Raw genomic sequence first — 20,362 nt, 5'->3', positions numbered from 1 at the left:
TTTTGACAGTCTGTTTATCGTCAGCAGTGAGTTGAAAATACACTGAACAAAGAGAGCTTCCAAAACTCTCTTCACAATCCGGCCTTCTGATGCAAAGGCCAATACTACTACTGATTCTCAAGTGTTAAATGCTCTGATATTTTTACTTAATTGTTTGTTTGAACACAAAGAACAGCTGCAACATTTTAAACTTGAATTTGTGAGATTCAAGTTGTAAAATGATTGTTGTACAGTGTTTTCTCTGATCAAATTATAAGTCATCCACATAGAGTTGCATATTGTGAAATATTTTTGACAGTATTCTGCTTATCCTTTAAAGTTGCAGTGTGTAGAATTTAGTGACATAGTTGTATGTCGCAGCTGAATACCCCTCACCTCATCCTCCCCTTCCAAACATGAAAGGGAACCTGTGGTAACCTTCAGTTTTCATAAAAACTCAAAGGGTGTTTAGTTTGTCCAGTTTGGGTTACTACAAGAAACATGGCGGCCTCCATAGAGAGGACCCACTCCTGATATAAATATAAAGTATTTCAATATAAACGGCCCATTCTAGGGTAAATAAACCAACAATTGGTATAATTTAGATGAAACAAACTCATGAAAACATCACGAGGATTATTTTATATAAGATTTCTGTCAATAGATGCCTTTCACCTAAATCGTACACACTGAACCTTTAAGACTCTAATCGTCTTTAGTATTTAAATTGACTTACTCTTTTCCATCAATATTTATAAACAGCTACATTTTTAAATACTGTATACCATACAAGTATAAGTACAGTTCATATATATTCAACTCGTTCAAATTCGAGGATATCAGAAAACATGGTGTAGATGATTATGAAGCTAATCTGAATGTCTTGGGTGACACTCAGTGTTCTGTGGACTCAAACACTTCACCCACCAGCTCCATAGGCACAGTGGTGAGTAGATCATGAGTGAAGTTTCATTGCTCAGTGAACTATCCCTTTAATATAATTCATATTAAAATGTCTTTTGTGGATTTGCTCGTTGCTGGTTCTAAACTTCTGTCTCGTGAGGAAACTTGTCTCCATCGAGACCCCGTTGTGAGGTGGCCCCGCCCACCGCCGCTCAAACCGGAAGTTTAGCTGTTGTTGTCACACTGGAAGAAAATGGCTGCCGCTCCGACTTTTTTTCAATGAAGACGCCGATATTTCAATTTCATTTGGTTTCCTCGCACCGGAGCTACAGCCCGCCGCTATGCAACCTCGAAGGCAAGTGCACCCCGATCGCCGACACCCGCGTGGGCCCGCGCCTCCGACGGGCGGAAACACCGCGAGCGTAGCGGGTAACTCGCAGCTCACCCACTGGGAACGGGGCTAGCGTGCTAGCGTTAGCCGCGCTAGCCTCAACGGCCGCTCAGCCTCCCGCACGGCTGCGCTCTCGGTCCCCTCGCTGAAGCGTCGCCGCCCGGGTTCATCCGCCCGGACACGCATCGCGCCGGTGTTTGTTTCCCCCCCCCCAAAGTCTTCCCAGAGGATGAAATAGTTCCGCTCGCCAGTTTTAGCTGCAGCTGCTCGCGTGTGGCATCTTCCAGTCGAGTGGCAGCGGAGCCTCAATTTGGCATCAGAGCTGAGTTCACAACCTGCCAGTCAACCCGAGGGATCTGTGTCTGTACTGATCTGTCATCTCTGTGTCTGTGTCTGTGTGTGTGTAGGGTGTGAATGGTCACTATAGGAAGGTGACAGCGTGGGGCAGAAAGGACAGCATCGTCTACCGTCCCTCGCCTTGCAGCTGGCGGTGGACCACAATGGTGAGCTTCATCTCCCTCTGGTCCTCCACACATCCCTCCTCAGGGATGTTGTGTAGCGGATGGAATATATTCCACCGCTGGTATAAGTTTGCATCTACCTTGTTCGAGAGTTCACATTGTGAAAAAAGCTGTTTCTTTCCTCCCCCTTAGCAACAAGTTTTGGAATATGCATTGGATCGAGCCGAGGTAAAAGCCATTATTTCATGTTCTTCTTTGCAGGAAGAGGAAACCGCTTGTACTCTGGTATTAACATCCTTTCTGAGTGATCTGATCACAAGGGGTCAGTACTTAGTGCAGGTCTGAATGTGTCTTGAGATCCGATCACTCACACCACAGCGGGGACGGCTGTGGCCAGGAGGTCGGTGGTAAGATCCCAGTCTCTGCCATTCCATGTGTGAAAGTGTCCTCGGCCGAGATACTGAGCCCCAAATTGCCCCTGATGGCTGTGCAGGCAGTGTGTGAGTGATGTGTGGTAGAGAAAGTGCTGCACATAGATGCACTTTATGAATGTGTGAATGGCAAAACTGTACCGTAAATCCCTTTTTTAAATGGGCATCAAGACTAGAAGAGCACTATTCAAATACAGATTGGGTAAAAACAACAAAATGTTTACTTTACAGACAGAAAATTACACACTTTTTTATTTGCATATAGCTAGGGGTTGAGATCCGATCACAAGTGGTCACGGACACTACTGTCAGGTCGGAACACACGTACTCAGCGCGCTCCAGTTGTGATCAAATCTCTCAGGACGGCAGTTAATACCAGGTCTGAACGGGGCCTCTGTGCACCATCTGAATGCACTGACAATGTTGCTCACACTCTCTCTGTCCCATCATCCATTAACGCAGTGTGTTGTCCATTATTTAGTACATTGTTGAAAGTGCTCGACAGCGGCCAGCCAAAAGAAGACTTTCATCCGGCGGGAGGAAGAGTTTGTATCAGAAGCTCTATGAGCTGTACATAGAGGAATGTGAGAAAGAGCCAGAGTTAAAGGTTTGTATTACTTCACACTCAGTTATTACCAGATAAAACCAGTTTATTCCAATCTGCAGGGAATGAGTGGACATTATTACTTTTAGAGACATTAAGCTGTGCATGAATTACTACTAATGCAAGAGAAGCAATGTGTTTCATATTGGGGTTGTAATTAGTTGTGAAACTGCATTTTTAAAAGTATGTCCTTTCCCAATTCAAAGTGAAGTTTCAAAGTTTCAAGTCAAACCCTTGTTTTGTTTAGTTTTAATGAATCATAATATGCAACTAAAATGACCTATATGTCGTCAGATTGATACATTGTGGATGTAATCAACCAAGATTTCGTCCAAATAATAATTTGTTGATTCTTTACATCAGCAGCAAGAATATATGTATGTATATTTATATGTGTGTGTAAAGTAACAAATACCTGTCATATCTTTAACTTTATAAAAAGTGGCAGCGCTTCACTGTTACGTTTTCTTTTAGAAAAGAATAGTAAATCTGTGTTGAAGAGCTTCAATTCAAAACACATGTGTTGTTGCTGAATGAAAAGCAACAACACAAGTTCACATGAACTGAGATTTTGTCCCTTATGTGCATTTTGTTTATTTGTTGTCTTTCTGAAGAATTTGAGGAGAAATGTCAATCTACTGGAGAAGCTGGTGTCCCAGGAGTCTGTGTCATGTCTGGTGGTCAACCTGTACCCTGGGAATGACGGCTATTCTTTAATGCTCAGGGGCAAAAATGGATCTGGTAAGAGAAACCGCTTCAGCAATTACCCAAGTCCATCCAGTTGTTTTTTGAATGTTTATGACAATGGCCATCATCTGCATTTTTTTCACTTCTGTCTTCTTTCATAGATTCTGAAACAATCCGTCTGCCATATGAAGAGGGAGAACTGCTGGAGTACTTAGATGCTGAGGAGTTGCCTCCTATTCTGGTGGACCTATTGGAGAAATCCCAGGTTTGTATGCATGTGTGTATATGCATCCATCATGTTGTAGATAAATTCTTTTAATTTAGATATAATGAAGTACTCTAAAGTATATATTACTAAATGGAGAGCAAGGCTGTGCAGGGTTTAAGTTTTTGATATCTGGGATAGCTTTTTATCTGGTGGTTGACCTCCATCATTTGCTTTGTATTTCAGGTCAACTTCTTCCACTGTGGCTGTGTAATAGTAGAGGTGAGAGACTACAGGCAGTCTGGAAATACCAAAATGCCGACTTACCAGAGCAGACACATCCTGCTGCGGCCAACCATGCAGGTGATCTATCAGAATACGTAAAAGAAAAAAAACTCTCTCAAACTGTAAAACAAATAAACTAAGACACTCGTTATATCTGTGTTTTTGCCCTACAGACTCTGACCTGTGATGTCCATGCCATGACTAGTGACCACCACAAGTGGACACAGGTAAATCATCATGGTTTCTATCTCAGAGAGACACACAAACCACTAACTTCTGCCTCATCTGACACTTCATTATCTTGATTCGCCTCCTCTCTGTCTACACCCACAATCTCAGTCAACACCGCCCCAAATATTTTGTTGTATTTATTCATATACATTTAACAAATATACTGCATTTTTTCAGCATATATTGATTGTTGAAAGTGTTAAATTTGTTTTACAGCCAAATTCTACATCTACAGTTTGTTTACTTGATCATAATCGTAGGCAGTTCTTTCTTGTGTGTCTTTAGCATTAGCACATTGCACAGGTGTTTTCTGTAGCGTCTGTTTTTCTTCGTTGCAGGACGACAAATTGCAGCTGGAGAGTCAGTTGATTTTGGCCACAGCTGAGCCTCTGTGTCTGGACCCTTCCATTTCTGTCACCTGCACAGCCAACCGCCTGCTATACAACAAACAGAAAATGAACACTCGCTCCATGAAACGGTACAGAGGACACTCACCGGGGTTAGAGTCAGTCCACTTAGAACGCCAGGGGGGAAGAAATGCACATTTACTGATATTTTTCTTGTGAAAATGAAAAAGTATTACTTCTTGTGTTTGTCTGCATTGTAGGTGTTTCAAGAGACACTCTCGAGCTGCTCTGAACAGGCAGCAGGAGCTGTCCCACCTGCCCATACCACCACAGCTACGACTCTACGACTACCTACAGAGGAGGAAGGAGAGGAAACCGGCTCCAGTCATAGACCTGAAGATCTCAAAGATCGGAAATGTAGGAAGTCAAAATACATCCAATAGGACAACCATAGCTACACTGTGTATATACTCAGATATGATGACGTTCACAGAGGCATTTTTTTCTTTTTAATAGACCTTCTCTCACATGATAAACATTGTATCCACCTGTTTGTCTGTCTCGACACTAACAGATATAAATGAAACTTGGGCTTCAGCCATGTTTACATGACTTCTAAGTTCCCAGTTTACCATTGATGAGGAAAATCTCCTCACCTACTATTGGCCTGTTTTCATTGTGCTCTCTGACTTGTTTTTGCTCCTTTTGTTTTCTCTGCGGCTCTTCTACCATCTTTACTGTCATCCCTTGCAGTGTGTCGACATGTGGAAGCAGAGCAACTGCCAACTAACTGTACCGAAGGAAATTGATGTGAGTAGCTCAGCGTTTCCTCTGTAACACGTGTAAACATTTGAGCACACACCACTTAAAACCCACTGATCTCACTGTCCTGAGTAATGCAGGCTGTACCAAACCAGATGGATTTGTTTGTGTGTTGCTTTAGGTGGAAAAGTACGCTGTGGTTGAGAAATCCCTGCAGCTGGAGGATTCTCAGCCCACTACTGTGATCTGGCCTGCTGAGGTAAGTGTGGCAGCAGCATTAACAGGCTCTGAGGGTATAGATCAATGTTGGTTGCTGTCAGAAATAAGCGGTGGGTGGTGTGTAAAGTGTAATGCTCCATAGGAAACTAGAATGGCACTTAGTAGAACACAAACCTCCGCCAAGGCCCAACAGTCCCCTTAAATTCTTTCAGGCCGAACCAAACTGCACACACTCATAGATGTTAGTCCCATAAACATGCCTGACGCTCTTTCCCGCAACGTTAAAGAAAGTGAAATTTCTACTCCCTCGTCTGGACCATACAATTTAATGGGTTCTTTCTTGGCCCATGTCCCATCCCTCTACCAAGTTTACTGTAAAGCAGTTCAGTATTTTTTGGAATTGTCTTTTTTCCTTTTTTCTGCCATTTCTCGCCTCGTTTTAAAACCATTTTTCTTCATATTTGTCTTTGACTCAGTTTTCTTTGTGCTCTGTGTTTACACAGGAAGTTATAGATGACTACACTTTCGAGTGTGAGGTGGGGGGCCAAGCACAGAGGACCAAGGTGTCAATCTTCCAGGCGATGGGAGATCCACTAGTTTACGGGAAAATCTACTGTGCTAAAGAACCAAAAGCCGAGGAGGACAGCACAGACCTGAAGCTCATACATCCCCCGTAAGGACCGTCTCTTAGACTAATTCAGTGTACGTGACTGAATTTGAAATGCCACTCTGATTCTTCATCTCTTTTGTCTCGTTCACAGATTCCTCATAGGCTCGAAGATCGATGCAGACCGGTGAGTCACCGTGTTTTCTTTGGTTGAGAAGCTAATCCTGTCAAATGCATCATTTTCACGGATATGCTATTTGAGAGCTTGGCTTAAATTCTGTGTTATATCTGTTTGATAGGTTTCTTACTCAGTACAAAGGAGTGTATGAGAAAGATGTGAAGTGTCAGGTCAAGATGTCCCATAACTCAGGCAGCGTGGGACAGGGGCCTCCCTCCCCCAGCAAAGATGAGGTAAGGGCGTCTTTGCTTGGATGTAGGAAAAGTTTGAGGTGGCTCCAAGTTTATGAAACTAACTCAAAGTATTTTGTAAATGTTGAAAACAACCAACATCTCAGCTGTGTTGCAAGATTAACCATGCTGCAGTCGGCACTTGTGAGAAAATGATTTATGTGATGAGCTGGTTTCAGGACATTTGTGTTCTCACATACATTCCCTCTGGATAATTTATCTGGAGGAGTTCAGTGCATGTCTGGAAGCAGCTATGCTTTCCGTGATGCACTGGGGTTAAGGAACGTTTTGTTTGAATGTCATCTGCAGGGTGATGGTATTTCTCCACTAGTCCAGACGTCTGTTTTGGGAAAAGGGGTAAAGCACAGACCCCCTCCCATCAAACTGCCTTCAGGATCAGGCAGCAGCTCCTCAGGTACATCTCGATGAAACTCAAATATTTTATGATCCTACATTATTCCTATGGCAGAAAACAGATACAGACCAAAGGGCAAGGGGATCTTTTTACAAATATTTTGAGATTGAAAGATACAAATTTGCGTCCTTTGTCATGGCGTTGAAAGGTGATCTGGAAATTGTAGAACACGAGAAAGCAAAGTAGACAAGATCTGTTTTTATACTTTCTGTCCATGAGAATGGTGTATTTATGTCAGCTCTTCTTTTCCCCCTCAGGTAATCCATACAGTTCACAAACCACCAGTGGTCTGCTCAAGTGTCCTACTCCCCCTCCATCCAAAAGCCAGTCTCTGAACAGGAAGCACTCTATGGAGCTGAGCCTGCTGTCGCCTGCTTCCCTCTCGCCCATGGGCTCCACACAGAGTGAGTAAAGCCGAGTCTGACAAACTGTTTGGCTGCTTTCGGTCAACGGGCACAGCTACAGTTCTGAGTTGCAATATCTCCCATTAGCTCCCAAGTTTTCCTGGAAATTTGTTTTTTAAGAACTTATAAAAGTGTTCTCGGTAAAGATCCTGGTCTTAATAAATGTGGAAGCATAAAACTACTGGGACGAAACTGGAACTTTACAAACACAGAAAAAATTACATCACCACAAACACTTTTCTCTGTATTTTATGATATTATGTATTGTGGCTAAAGCCAGCTGGCATCAGATTGTCAGAAACTGAACTCTTCAGCTGTTGTTCAGGAAGTTTCTCCCAAGTTTCTGTAGATGAATGAAGTACTGAACTGTTTTTTTTTATAGCTCTTGAACTGTAGCTTTCACCTGCTAACGTAACCTTCTCTGTCTTCTTGATTCTTGTCTGTTTTGATGCACTTTCTCCTCCGTAAGGATCGGGAACCCCAAAGCCATCCACCCCCACGCCGACCAACACGCCGTGCTCCACCCCGCATCCCACCGACTCCCTCATTGCTCCTCTCTCGGTGACGCCCACCCCCTCAGACCCTCCCCTGGTTCAGAGCCAGTCGCAGCCGGCCCTGCTCGCCCCGTTCACGCAGCAGCAGCTGTCTCTAAGCCAGCCGCTGCCCGTCATGACCATTCCCCTGCCCACCATGGGTACGTCCATCACTACAGGAACCACCCCGTCGCAGGTCATGGCCAACCCCACAGGGCTGAATTTCATCAACGTGGTCAGCTCTGTCTGGTAAGAGAATAAAAATCTCTGATGCCATATTGTCACTTGTTAGTCACTTTTCATGACCCTCCACTACTTTCTCTGTAGCAGTCCTCAGAACCTGATGAGCGGCTCCAACCCCATGCTGGGTCCAGGCCTTAACCTGAGTGGAATCCTGCCACCTGGAGGCCTGATGCCCACCATGCAGTCCGCAGCACAGAGTGGTAAAAGATTTCAATGTCACATTCCATAATGTGTACTAAAATCATATGTGAGGAATCTGTGTCCCTGTGACCTGCAGAGAGTAATGAAGAGATTAAGAGTTTGTTTGTGATCGGTTTTGCAGGGAGTCACTTTGGCCTGAACAGCAGCACCGGGTTGAGACCACTGAACCTCCTGCAGGTATGACTCTGTACCAGTTGCTCTGTGACACTCTCTGCTGCCTGAGCACATGTTTGACACCTTGAATAGTGTCGAGCTGCGTGTGAATCAGCTGCACGGCTTAATTTCCTCACTTGTCTTTTCCCTGCAGCTCACAGTGTAGTGAAAACTGTTGTAGTTATTCCAAAGCCACAAGGGTCTGTTTCTTTTAGTGTACGGTGCCCTGAATGAAATAGAACCACTCACCCTGACACCATTAAGGCGCGGATATGCCTGACGGATTGATTGCACGCGCCAACGCGGACGTCAACATGAGACCTTTCCCTTTCTTACTCAGGCTTGAGGCGCGGTGACTCTGTGCAGTCTTCTTCTAAAAGATGGTTGTCGCCGCTTATGAAAAATACAACCACTCCACTACACAACAGTTTCAGCTGGCGTGGAGAATTCCCAAATTCGATTTCTGCAGAATCCCTCGTTTTTCCCTTTAGGGGACATTTGGGAATATTTGTGCGCACCCATTAAGGAGTGGTGACAGAGACGTCTGTAGAGATGCCAAGTTGGAGTTGGGAGGCTCACGAACAGCCAGCCACAACGATGTCATTTCTGGTGCTTTCCACCATATGCAAGGACGGGGCTGGGGGACATGAACCAAGATTTAGAGTTACCCTCCACCTCCTGAGATGCAGAGTCTCTTGGCCAAAGAGGAACTAAGCAGGAGAAGAATAGAGATAATCTGAAGACACAGTTTGCTTCAAGAGCTTTGCCTTGAAATATCCCCTTTTATATCCTTTATAGCTTTGATATTGTGGTAACAGTGATAGTGTAGTTACCCTGTGTTGTTTGATTGGTTTTTTAACTCTCCCCTTTCCCCCCCTGCTCTTTTCCCCTTTTGCTCACATGTGCATCATTCCTTGCCCTCTCTCCATGTCCAACCCTTCCTTTATCGTCATTGTCCTGTCATTCCCCTACTTTTTGTTTGTTTCTGTGTGCGTTTGCGTGTGTTTTTTTTTTTAACGTTCCCAGATCCCCACTGGTCCTCTCATCTTCAACTCTCTGCAGCAGCAGCAGCTCTCTCAGTTCTCCCCACAGCAGAGTCAGTCGGCGACCTCCAGTCCTCAACAGCAGGGCGAGACGGTAAGACGCACGGTCACGTTTGCTTACAGGAATATGCAGTTAACAGGGAAGTGAGGAATGAGCCAGTAACCTCTCTGGGCTGTGTTGGGCTGGCTTGTCGTACTGAAGCCGGAACTCAAAAGGAAAACTCCTCCGAAGAAAAGGTGGGGCAGCGATCTTTGGTCCAACAGGATAACGACCAAAGCTTATTAACAAATATGGCTTTAGAAAAGGAGTTTGAAACTTCCTGGGGGCGACCCAGCGTTGAGTCACAGTGGAAAGTCTATGGACTCACTGACTTCATGACACATGTGGAGAGAAGCTCATACAAGAGCAGGTTTAAATAAATCTGCCTCAAAGAATAAAGGGAGAAAAGCCCAGAATCTCAACAGTGCCAAGCTAATACTGACATATTCCATCAGGCACTGTAGGAGAAGCTGTAACCACATAATGACTGAATCCTCACGGTTCTGGACTCACGGACGAGAGCTAGTAAAATAAATATCATCTTTTGCCTTTTAAAACTTCACTGAGTTGTGCTGCCTCGGTTTCTCTCCGCAGGGCGACCAGGGGTCAGATCAAAGTTTAGGAAACCAGCAAACGGCCGTCATCAACCTGGGAGTCGGAGGCTTTATGTCTCCACAGGCAGCAGGTATGAACCACCACCCCCCAGTCCACACACACACAGACACACACACACACACACACACTTTTGTCTCTTTGTTCAGTCCTTTAACCAAAACAAGTTGACATCATGCCACTAACTGGTACTACTATACTACTACTAATGTATTCATTATTGTAATCACTGTACATTACGAGTCAACATGATGAATTGTTCCTCTTTGCGGAGCATGTAACAACTGACAGGAGAGACTCAACTTCCCCTTCTTCTCTGCTACATTTCCTCTTTTGTTTCTCTGTTGTTGTTTTTTTTTTTTGCCCCCCCACCCTTATGTCTTTCCCTTTTTGCACTGTTCCTGTTCTCCTTCTCCACCTTCCTTGCTCACTCTCACCTTTCCGGGCTCAACCAATTCATGCTATTTAAAAACCTCCATGGTCAATTACCTGTGCTTTTGGCCTCCCTCCCTCCCTCCCTCCTTCTGCCCTCTCTGTCTTCCATTTCTCCTCTTTCCTTGTGTGTGTGGTAACGCATCACTGAAAACACACCTGCCTCCCTCTTATCTTCGTCAATGCCCCCTCTTTTTGCCTCTATGTGCATTTTCTCTCTTCATACTTGGTTCCATTCCTTTTGCATCTGTCACGTCCTTCCTCTGGGGCTCCTCCCCTCTCCCTCCTCCTCCTCCTCCCCCCTTAGTGCTGTCCCAGTTGGGCTGTGGGCTGGACGGGTCTCGGCCCCCGCTGCCTTCTCCAAGGTTTCAGCAGCAGCACCAGCCACAGATCCAAGTAATACAGCAACTTTAACATCTGTATACACATATATACATTTTTCTGAAGGAGACAAACACTGAGACTAGATTATCAGCCAACTGTCCAGGCCCTCGTGTAGCCGGCTGAACTAGTTCCCTGATGTCAGGGCAAATCAATTCATTAAAGTCTAAATCGAGGATTACTTGACAAGAGCTTCATATTTTCCTCAAACCTTTGGTAATATTTAAATATGTTTTTAAAAACATGTTGCAAACAATGCAGTTCTGTGTTTTACAGAATAAAAATACATTTGAGGCTGAATTTTCAGAACATTTGAAAAATGATTCAATGTTCGAAACGATTGATCATATATGAGATAATCAATTATCCATCTAAAACAAATGAAAACGCATCAAAATTCATAATAATAAAGGCCTTTGCACAATAGATGCTTTTTTTTAAATTTGTGCGTTCTTAATATTTTTCGAACCCAAGAGATTGAATTTCACTGAGCTATATTATTAAAATTTTTTCGGACCCAGGTTGATTTTTCTTGATTTATTTTTTTTTCTTTTTATATTGTGAAAGGATCTGTTTCCTTATACCTTATTTTTTTTTATTATTTATTTGCTACGCGCTTAATGTGAGTAGTCATTTGCTTTGAAATGCGAATTATTCCCTATTTCGTGCTGTTTATCTGCGTCGTTGATGATGTGCAAAGGTCTTAACTCAGAATATATCCCTCAATCAAGTTTACTTCTAGTTTCACCCCGGGTCTGATTTTCATCCAAATCCTCCATCACCACTTTCTTTGTTGAATTATTGTTTTTAATTTCTTTGATGTAGATCCATCACATTCACTCCATCTTGTGTTGTATGTTTGTTTGATATGTTGTTTGACAAAGATCACAGCCGTCCCAGTGCTCCCAGCAGCCAACTCTCTCTCTCACACACACACAAACACACACACACACCAGAGCTTGTGGCACTTCCCGGTGGCAGCGACTAACAGCGTGTGGAAGTGGGAGGCATGTTCTTACAAAGCACTTAGCAACACGTGAAATAGCGTTATCGGGTTCATACTGTTGAAATGTTGCTGACTGCATTAAGACAGATTACAGATGTTAGACTCTTTCACTGAAAGCATGAAGCATAAAGTGTTGAAAGATTCTTTTTTTTTTTTTGCCCAGTTGAAGTTGCTGACTTACTCTGAGCAGGAAGCACAGTTGCTGAGCTGCATGTGTGTTGTTGCGAGGATCCCGGCCAATAATCTGTGTCTCCAGAAGAGAACGCCACTGGTGCTGCTTGACTGTATCCTGCCTCCCCCCGACCTGTATCTCTTCCTTCTCCTCACCTCCATCTGCAACAACCCATTAACCACTTCTTCTATGTTTCTCTACTCCTGTCCTTCATACCAGGCTTCAGTTCAGCTTCACTAACCCATGCCACTCATTATATATATATATATACATATATGTCTATGACACCGAGCATTGTGCTGGTAATCTGTTCCAGTTTCAGGCTACATCCACATTACTACATTTTCCTTTAAAAACGCATAAACTCTTCAACAGAAACATCTGCGCCACTCCCGAGTTGTAGAGCTGCTAAAATGAAGACGTTTGGAAACGCTACTCGCTCCATTTGAGTTTGAAGAGAAAGAAGCGGAGCAGAAACTGAGATGTTTGTTGACGTAGACGCTCACATCCGCTCACTGATTGGAGATTTCCAATCACAACGTAGCCTTCGCTGATTCGTCAGGCTCCTATCACATGACCCTCGGCTTCCAGTGTAGAGCGCAACATGGATAATCAGTTACGAGCTTTGCTGACTCCTGTTGTCTAAACTAACTAAATTCTGAGTTTTACTCTTTACATGCCAAAGAGACAAGCTAATATTCAAGCAATCTCTATGAGTGGTCATGTTATATGCGTTTTTAGTTGTTAGTATGAAGAGATATTAAACTGATTTGGAGCCAAAACTCTTGTGTGGGCACAGATTGATTTAGTGTGAAACGTCTTTTTCATACGACAATGTAGTGATATGGATGTGCCTCGTTGAGGGAGTCTGCTCAACACTGGTGTTTCTCTAACGGTGCTGCAGAGGCTCACACGTACTTTAGACCCACAGACCAAAACGTGCACTGTTGTTTGTAGTAACGCACTGAAACTGCCACTGACGTCTTTTGTTTTTCCATCTTTCTCTCTGCATGGGACAGTTGCAATTCTTGCAGCACCAAATGCAGCAGCAGCAAATGGCTATGGGAGCAGCGGCTCCTCAGGGGGGAGTGCCACGGCAACATACCGCCAGCCAGCCAAGAAGTAAGAGGAAGAGGAGCACGCCACAGCCCCTCCCTAAGTCATGACAGACTCAAAATCACACTAACGAAACACAAGAACATGAATGATCCATACTGTGCTCTTTGTCTGTCTCACTGTGGAGGCTGCAGACAAAAAAAAGACTTTTTTTTGCCATTTGTTTGTCTTTTTCTAGCTGACAAATTCCTATGTAATGGTTGTCAGAGGTTTTGGAAAACCCAAACTGTGTCCACTATGAATTATGGGCTTTTTAGAACAGGGAGCCTTACGCTTAAAGAACCGTAGTGATATTTTTTGAGAAGAAAAATGGTTCTGGTAGGAATTGGGCTTCCGCAGTAAAACATTGTCCCTTCAGGAAGACTAATTCTTTTTGTGGCGGCCCTGTGGCCTGAGAGGATCATGAATGCACTGAGGATTCCTCTGGAGCCTTCCTGATCCTCCCGCCTCTGATTGGTTGACCCCCCCCCCCGGTAGAAACTGCCCTGTAAGCACGGATCCCAACTGAGCTCATCAACACCAAATCCTCCACACAGCCATTACATGTGAAAATGCAAATCTGATCTTGGAGCAGTGCCTGGGGGCAGCTCTCTACCTCTCAGTCTGTTGGAAGTCCTCCTTCTGTAGGCGACCCCGACACAGGGCTCAACCAAGGTCTCAAGATCAACATGCAAGATGATGAACCTGCTTTGGAACAGCACATTTTGAAAAGGCTTTTCTTTTTAAAATTAGATCAGGAGCAATGAGCGTATTCTTACAAGACATCAATTGAGTGTGTGTGTGTGTGTGTATGTGTGTGTGTGAGATGTTTCCGGACACTATGAAATAATTTTTTAAGCAGTCTTTGTCAGCAGTTTTATTGTTATTAAAAAGAATATATATTGACAGTGGAAAATACAGCTTTTAGATAAAAAAAAGCATCGTCTGAGGCTCTTTATTGTTCTGTCTTCACACTGTGTAGGACTTTGTTGATGAGTTTCTGGATCTCTCTCTGTCGCACTGTTGCTCGGCTGATGCACTCCTGCAGCTTCTCTCCTGACAGGGACGTCCCACCTGAGCCAGAGGGAAAGACGTTTAACAGGGAGGTTCTTTCCTCATTCAACTTCATGCAGGGTCTTTAAAACAATCTAAAATCCAATAATTAAAATTGTAGCCCTTAAAGTCTGATAAATTAGAATTTGCTGGATTTAACTCCACATACAATTCACAAAACTGGGTTTATGCAAAAATGTATGTAAGCGGCACAAACACCAAAAGAACAAAAACGACCCCTAACAAACAAACGTCATTACAAATATGCTGATATTTTACTGAAAAACTAAAAGATGAAAAATGAGAAGATCATGCGGCTGCTTCCAAAACTCGGGGAATTTAAACTGCCTTTTACTTCATATACTTTCTATAGAATCCAGCAACAGAGAGAGAAGTGGGATATAATTCAGATGTTTTCATTTATTTTGATTATTCAAAGCAGCTTTTTACATTAAAAAAAGCTTAATTAAAATGAGTTTGCTGGTTCACTGACTTGGAATAGAGAGAATGTTCCCTCTCCTCCCTGTTCCTGCTCTATGTAAATCAGGTGCAGCGAGTTGAAGAGTAAAGCTGAACTGTAGATCAGTTACAAAGACTTAAAAGTTATTAAAAACCAGAGTTTATCTTGAATATTCAGCAGGAAACTTTTAAAATATGAAGAATTCTAAACAGAGTTTGGTGGATTTGTTACAGCTGCAGAACTTCTGGTTCAGGAAGCTGAGGATTATGGGTAATATCCACCGTTCAAATCAAAAATCACTAGGACATGGAGCCGAACAGAATGAATCCCAACATGTGGCTTCAGGGGGCGCTGTTGATCAATAAAAGTTGCACAGCTTTGACTGAAGTGAAGAATCATTTCCACTTAAAGCTCCAACACTTGGACCTCTAATTCTGCATCATCTGCAACATAACCTCTGATATATTCTTGTTTTCATATTGTTTGATGGGATGAACTAGTTTCAATGCAAGATTCGTGCTCTTAAAACAAACTGGCTGGTTGAACATCTTTCACAGCTCCGGGAGTTCCTCATGAGGACAAACACCAGGGAGAAGCCAGTCTCTGACCTGGTTTGTGTAAAGAGCAGAGTCGACCTTCTTCATCCGTCACCACAGCGAGCTGAGCGGTCGCCAGGCTCTCCTCCTCGGCCGTGGGGTCCACGATCAGTATGGAGCTGCACGCAGATCGGACCAGAGTCAGACACACAAACACAGAATGACGTTTTCACCTCATCTGGAAAAACTGAAAAAAATCTGTCACTTACTCATCAAAGATACAGAAAGAGGTGGAGACTGGATGTTTGTGGATGTGCAGCCCACGTCTCTTCTCTGAATTCACCTCTGGTGCAGACGTCTCTGTGCTGATAGTCACCTCTGGGAGTTGCGCTGTGGGGGAACAGGAAGCAGTGAAGTCAATTTACAGATGAAAAGCAGCTCATAAAAAGAGAGTGATCACTTTTTATAGCACGTACTGTTCTTCAGAGCAGCCAGCAGGGCAACGATACAAGCGTCCAACAAGTTCCCATCGTAGTCGAGACACATCAAGTCACAGTAGAGCACCCAGCAGAGCTGCAACCACAACCAGCACAGTCAGAACCAACCGTCCCAATCTTTACAGCAGCAGCAGTGTACGTGCACTACTTACCTTTCCTCTTTCGATGCACAAGTCCTCCGTTTGGATCACCTCAGAGCTGCCAAACCCAGATGAAAACATGGAGGTTAGTAAAAGCATCGACGGGCGTGAAGAGGGTTAACGCCAGCTGCTTTCAGACATGAACTCCCAAGGATGTCCTGACTCTCTTCTGAGTTTGACTTTTCACATGTGAGCGACGCAGCAAGAGATTCTCCGCTCAGACGCGTTCACAACACAGAAAGATCTGGAGTGGTCAGGTGAGGGTGGAGCAGCAGGCAGAGGCAGGATGTAACGTAGAAATTCAACTGTGGAGATCACGTGTTTTTCCACATCGACATCTTGATCGGTATCTTCTACACGGAAGACACCGCTTTAGAGAGATATTTATATTCCTTTGCAGGTGTTTTTTCTGCTTTTGCGTCCTGCGTGTTAGAAACGTCTTCAACACACCCATTCGCTCGCGGAGGAGGATCTCCTGCTGTGCTCCCACATGGGCTCACTGACATTATCTGGAGTTTTTACTCGCAGGGTTTGCAGGAGAAACTCTGGATGTCTGGAGATTACCCAGAGTTCAGTGCAAGTCTGAAAGCAGCGACTCACTGATGAAAGCTGAGAAATGTCTGTTAAAATCTGCTGCACCTTTCGATTACATCTGCGATGAACTGGCTGGCGGCCTGGGCCTGTTCTCCTGGCGGACCCGGTCGAAAGCGGGACGAGCACAGAGGCGGCAGGTCCACGTTGGGCACTAACGAGGACGGACAGAGAGCTGCAGTCAGTGTTGGGTTGTTTATTAGGATCAGAATGGTCAATACACGAGACACATTCACAATCACATTAGAAACACAATTAGACACAGATCAGCTCTGAAAAATAAATACAACTACAACACATTTTCAGTCATTTTTTATGACTTGATTCCTTTTTTTTCTTCAGTTATCTGTCCAGAGAGTCAAACTTCTAACGTTTGTTTGTTAGTAAGATTAAGCAAAACTACCGGACAGATTTCCATGAATCTTAGTGTAAGGATGTGATGTATCTGTATCAGGGGCGGATCCAGGAGTCTTTTCCACACTTTCATAAACATTGTGAGATGTGCAAGACGTTTTTCAACATTTTAAATAATTCATGGATCCTCATGATATTAGGGGAGTAATATTTACGAGTGTGTTTAATTAGTATTTTAGGGGAGTTTTGGCTCCTGGTCTATATTCACACAGAGCACCTTACTCCTGCTCCTGACACCTTCATACTGTACTTACCAATGTAGCCTTTACCAGGTGCCTCCACTGGAGGATTCGCCAACTCCTGCACAGGAAGAAAACATGAGAGTAAACATCTGTTTATCTGATCCAGAATCAGTGAAACGAGCTTCGTGATCATTTACCGCTTTAATCCCACAGATCACTGTCGTGTTTCCGAACTTCACCAGAGCCGAGCCGTCTGCCGTGGATATGGACCCTGAGCAGAGAGGAAATATCACACACACACACACACACACACACACACACACACACACACACACACACACACACACACACACACACACACACACACACACACACACACACACACACACACACACACACACACACACACACACACACTATTGTGTCACAGATCTTTCACAGGCATTCATCAAAGACCCTGAAGGAGCAGAAATGAAGACTGACCACTGCCTCTTACAGATTGTTTGCCACCTCAACATACACACATAGTTTTACAATAAATTGAAGTAACATTTAACAAATTAGGATTCCACTCAGCCTGTATTTCTTTGAACACTCAGTGACCTGAGAGCCATAAACAAAGTAGTGCAATAGTATTTCGCATGTGTGTAAACGTGCACTGATCACTAACGGCTGTTCAACATTGTTAAGAATTCAGACAAATAATAATAAAATAAATAATCTATACAATGGTTCAAAGACCAAACTTTCTTCTGGTCTTGATGACATCACAAACTAATTTTGGTGAAAAATTTGATCTATTTAAATTTATAGGTTGTTTTTAACTTTAACTCTTATAACCACTCAGAATGATGTTATTTTTTATAATAAGTACAACAAGCTGTTAATATAAATATGGAGCTTAATTCCATCAGCGCTGAGTCTCACCTATGTTCAGTGTCGTGGTTCTGAATTCGGACAACTCTCGTCCATCAGGTCTGCAGTTCTCTTTCTGAAGGGGGAACGTTTGGATGTTATATTGTTGTATTAAAAATAAATACTAATGTGTAGCCTTCGAGTCAGAAGACAGAATGTGTGTGTTTTCAATCACTGACCAGGAAGCTCCTGTGGTACTCCAGAGGCTCAGCAGTCCTGTGTGAACAAAGGAGGACACCGAGCTTAATGGCTGCCACCGTCAACGTTTTTTAAAGTTTTTATCAAATTGTATTACAAATACAAACAGGGATCATTTCTGCTTTTGTTAACCAACAATTCAGTCTCAGTTTGAGTGGAAACAAAGAAGAAACATAATGTACAAATATCATGAAAACACAAAAAGGAAAACAAAACAACAAGTACAAACAGAATTAGGGAATCTATCAGAATATCTTATCTAGTAATGAAAGCAGCTTACGAGCTCTTTAGTGTATGTAAGAGTTTTAACTCATTCTTACCATGACTTAAATTGGGGTTTGAAATATCTACATTTATTTATACAAAACTTCCCTAATAACAGCAAAGTAAATAAAATAAAACAGGATCTACAGAAGGTCATCATCGAACCACCAGATTCACAAAGTTTCTTCCCGATTCAAACTCTAAACCAACAAACAAAACAAATACAACAACTCTCATGATTTTACTCTGATTTGACACTGTTACTGCACTTTTGAGACTTTTTAGTGATCATAAGCAATATGTATGAATGGATACAAATTTATTTACGTGTGTGTGTTGTGTTTGTGCACCGGATCGAGTGCATTGTCTTTTATTCTGTTGTCGATGACAATAAAGGCTTTTTAATTTCTAAGTCTAATTTCTAACTTTATTGATCCCACCTAGAGTAAACTCACACAGCAGCAGACAGTCAGAATGAGGAGTTTAAAAAAGGCAACAGAATTTAAATAAATAAAAACACAGAATATGTACATAATGTACACGTGTAACTAATATAAATATTGTTGTATAGAAATATATTTGAGTAAAGTGCAGTGGCACTGAACGACTGCACGAGGGTGTAAACTGTATTTGTACATTATGTCTAAGGAGATGTTGAAATGGACAAATCCATATATGAGCATATATAGACTGTACATGAGTATACAATGCTAGTACAACAATAAAAAAAGATGTATATTAATATACAGGTCTAAAAAATATAACAATATACATTATAATATGAATAGAAAAAGGTATGTGGGTGTATATATAGTGTATAAATATGGGTGAGCTTCACAATAAGAGGTTTAAACGTGGAATAATATGAGATAAAATAATATAAGATAAGATAATTTGTAAACGTTAAGTAGAAACTGTAATCGATTGTCTGACGGTATTTAAACCTGTGGACTGAAGTCAACACAGAAACGAATCCATCAGATCCGCATCACGTCTGCGGTTCGCCATCCGGTACGAACAGTCGCGGTCACAGCGCCACCTAGTTTCTGTTTCTATCGCCTAGTTACGAACTGTTCCTCCGTCCGATGTGTGCTAAACACGACGTGAGAGTAAAACTTGCTTTAAAGCGACATATGTGGTGAAACAGCTGAGGTCCGAGGAAACTCACTTGAAACCGGCCGCCATGATGTTTTGGTAAACCACGTGGGTCTGGTTTCCGCATTACGGTGGCCGGGAAGGAGGGAGGCTCATATGCGATAGTCCCACTTTGTCCTTGATGAAAAGATGATTCACTCTTCCACACAAACCCGAGACGCTGAAGGATTCGAACAGTTGGTTTTTTGGTTCTGTTATTTATCTCTGACAAGTGGTTTTATTTGTTGATGTCAGGATTCTTTATTTTCAGTGGATTATTATTATTCTTATTTGACTTTTGTTGAAATACGGTGACTTATTCTGCTATTTCTTGCTTTTTTTTCTTGAAGAAATGTCCTCAAGACGTTGTTCAAATATCAGGCATCTCAACAAAGGGACGTGCGGACAAACCAGAACATAACTCCTTTGATCACCGGCTGTCATCAAAACACTGGGAGTTCACTCACTTTATTAGGAACATCATACTCATACCTGACATGTTGTTTGCTTATTTCTTTAAGAAATGTAGCCAGGAAGTTGATTCCTTTCCCCGTTTGTTTCTCTTAATTTCTATTTAAAATGAAGGTCATTTACTTGTAACCGAGAAATTTAACATTGTTTTATCTGAACTTTCAAGTAAAGGATCTGATTTACGTTATTCAACACGACCCCAAAATCCTGAAAAATACACAGACTGTACCTCTTGCTTTTGCAAAGGCGTCCCACTA

At 42.8% G+C, this 20,362-nt stretch overlaps 2 protein-coding genes across 6 annotated transcripts; one reads left to right on the top strand and one right to left on the bottom strand.

Annotated features, from left to right (window-relative positions):
• The first annotated feature begins 1,115 nt into the window (after positions 1-1,115).
• supt20 (SPT20 homolog, SAGA complex component) lies at positions 1,116-14,158 on the top strand. 5 transcript variants are annotated; one of them, XM_035178195.2, is made up of 24 exons: positions 1,116-1,237; positions 1,681-1,776; positions 1,927-1,962; positions 2,647-2,772; positions 3,384-3,510; positions 3,618-3,721; positions 3,908-4,024; positions 4,120-4,173; positions 4,516-4,655; positions 4,785-4,941; positions 5,278-5,334; positions 5,468-5,545; positions 6,009-6,178; positions 6,267-6,299; positions 6,412-6,523; positions 6,830-6,935; positions 7,193-7,339; positions 7,809-8,121; positions 8,203-8,315; positions 8,438-8,493; positions 9,496-9,606; positions 10,147-10,237; positions 10,904-10,992; positions 13,175-14,158. In XM_035178195.2, exons 2-24 carry the CDS (start codon positions 1,774-1,776, stop codon positions 13,319-13,321), a joined length of 2,487 nt encoding a protein of 828 aa, XP_035034086.2. In that variant the 5' UTR covers positions 1,116-1,237; positions 1,681-1,773; the 3' UTR covers positions 13,322-14,158. The 5 variants fall into 5 exon arrangements, with proteins under 5 accessions (XP_035034086.2, XP_035034087.2, XP_035034085.2 ...); XM_035178196.2 differs by having other exon boundaries at positions 8,200-8,315; positions 9,532-9,606; XM_035178194.2 differs by having other exon boundaries at positions 8,200-8,315.
• On the bottom strand, positions 14,113-19,744 carry exosc8 (exosome component 8). The gene is made up of 11 exons (XM_035178200.2): positions 19,669-19,744; positions 18,218-18,254; positions 18,051-18,114; positions 17,321-17,394; positions 17,196-17,241; positions 16,576-16,681; positions 15,949-15,994; positions 15,776-15,872; positions 15,569-15,689; positions 15,372-15,478; positions 14,113-14,324 (listed from the first exon to the last, which is right to left on the bottom strand). Exons 1-11 carry the CDS (start codon positions 19,683-19,685, stop codon positions 14,206-14,208), a joined length of 834 nt encoding a protein of 277 aa, XP_035034091.1. The 5' UTR covers positions 19,686-19,744; the 3' UTR covers positions 14,113-14,205.
• Between the last annotated feature and the right edge of the window lie 618 nt (positions 19,745-20,362).

Source organism: Hippoglossus stenolepis, chromosome 15 (genome assembly GCF_022539355.2).
Source record: "Hippoglossus stenolepis isolate QCI-W04-F060 chromosome 15, HSTE1.2, whole genome shotgun sequence".
NCBI lineage: Eukaryota > Metazoa > Chordata > Actinopteri > Pleuronectiformes > Pleuronectidae > Hippoglossus > Hippoglossus stenolepis.
This window is presented reverse-complemented; position numbering and strand designations above follow the sequence as displayed.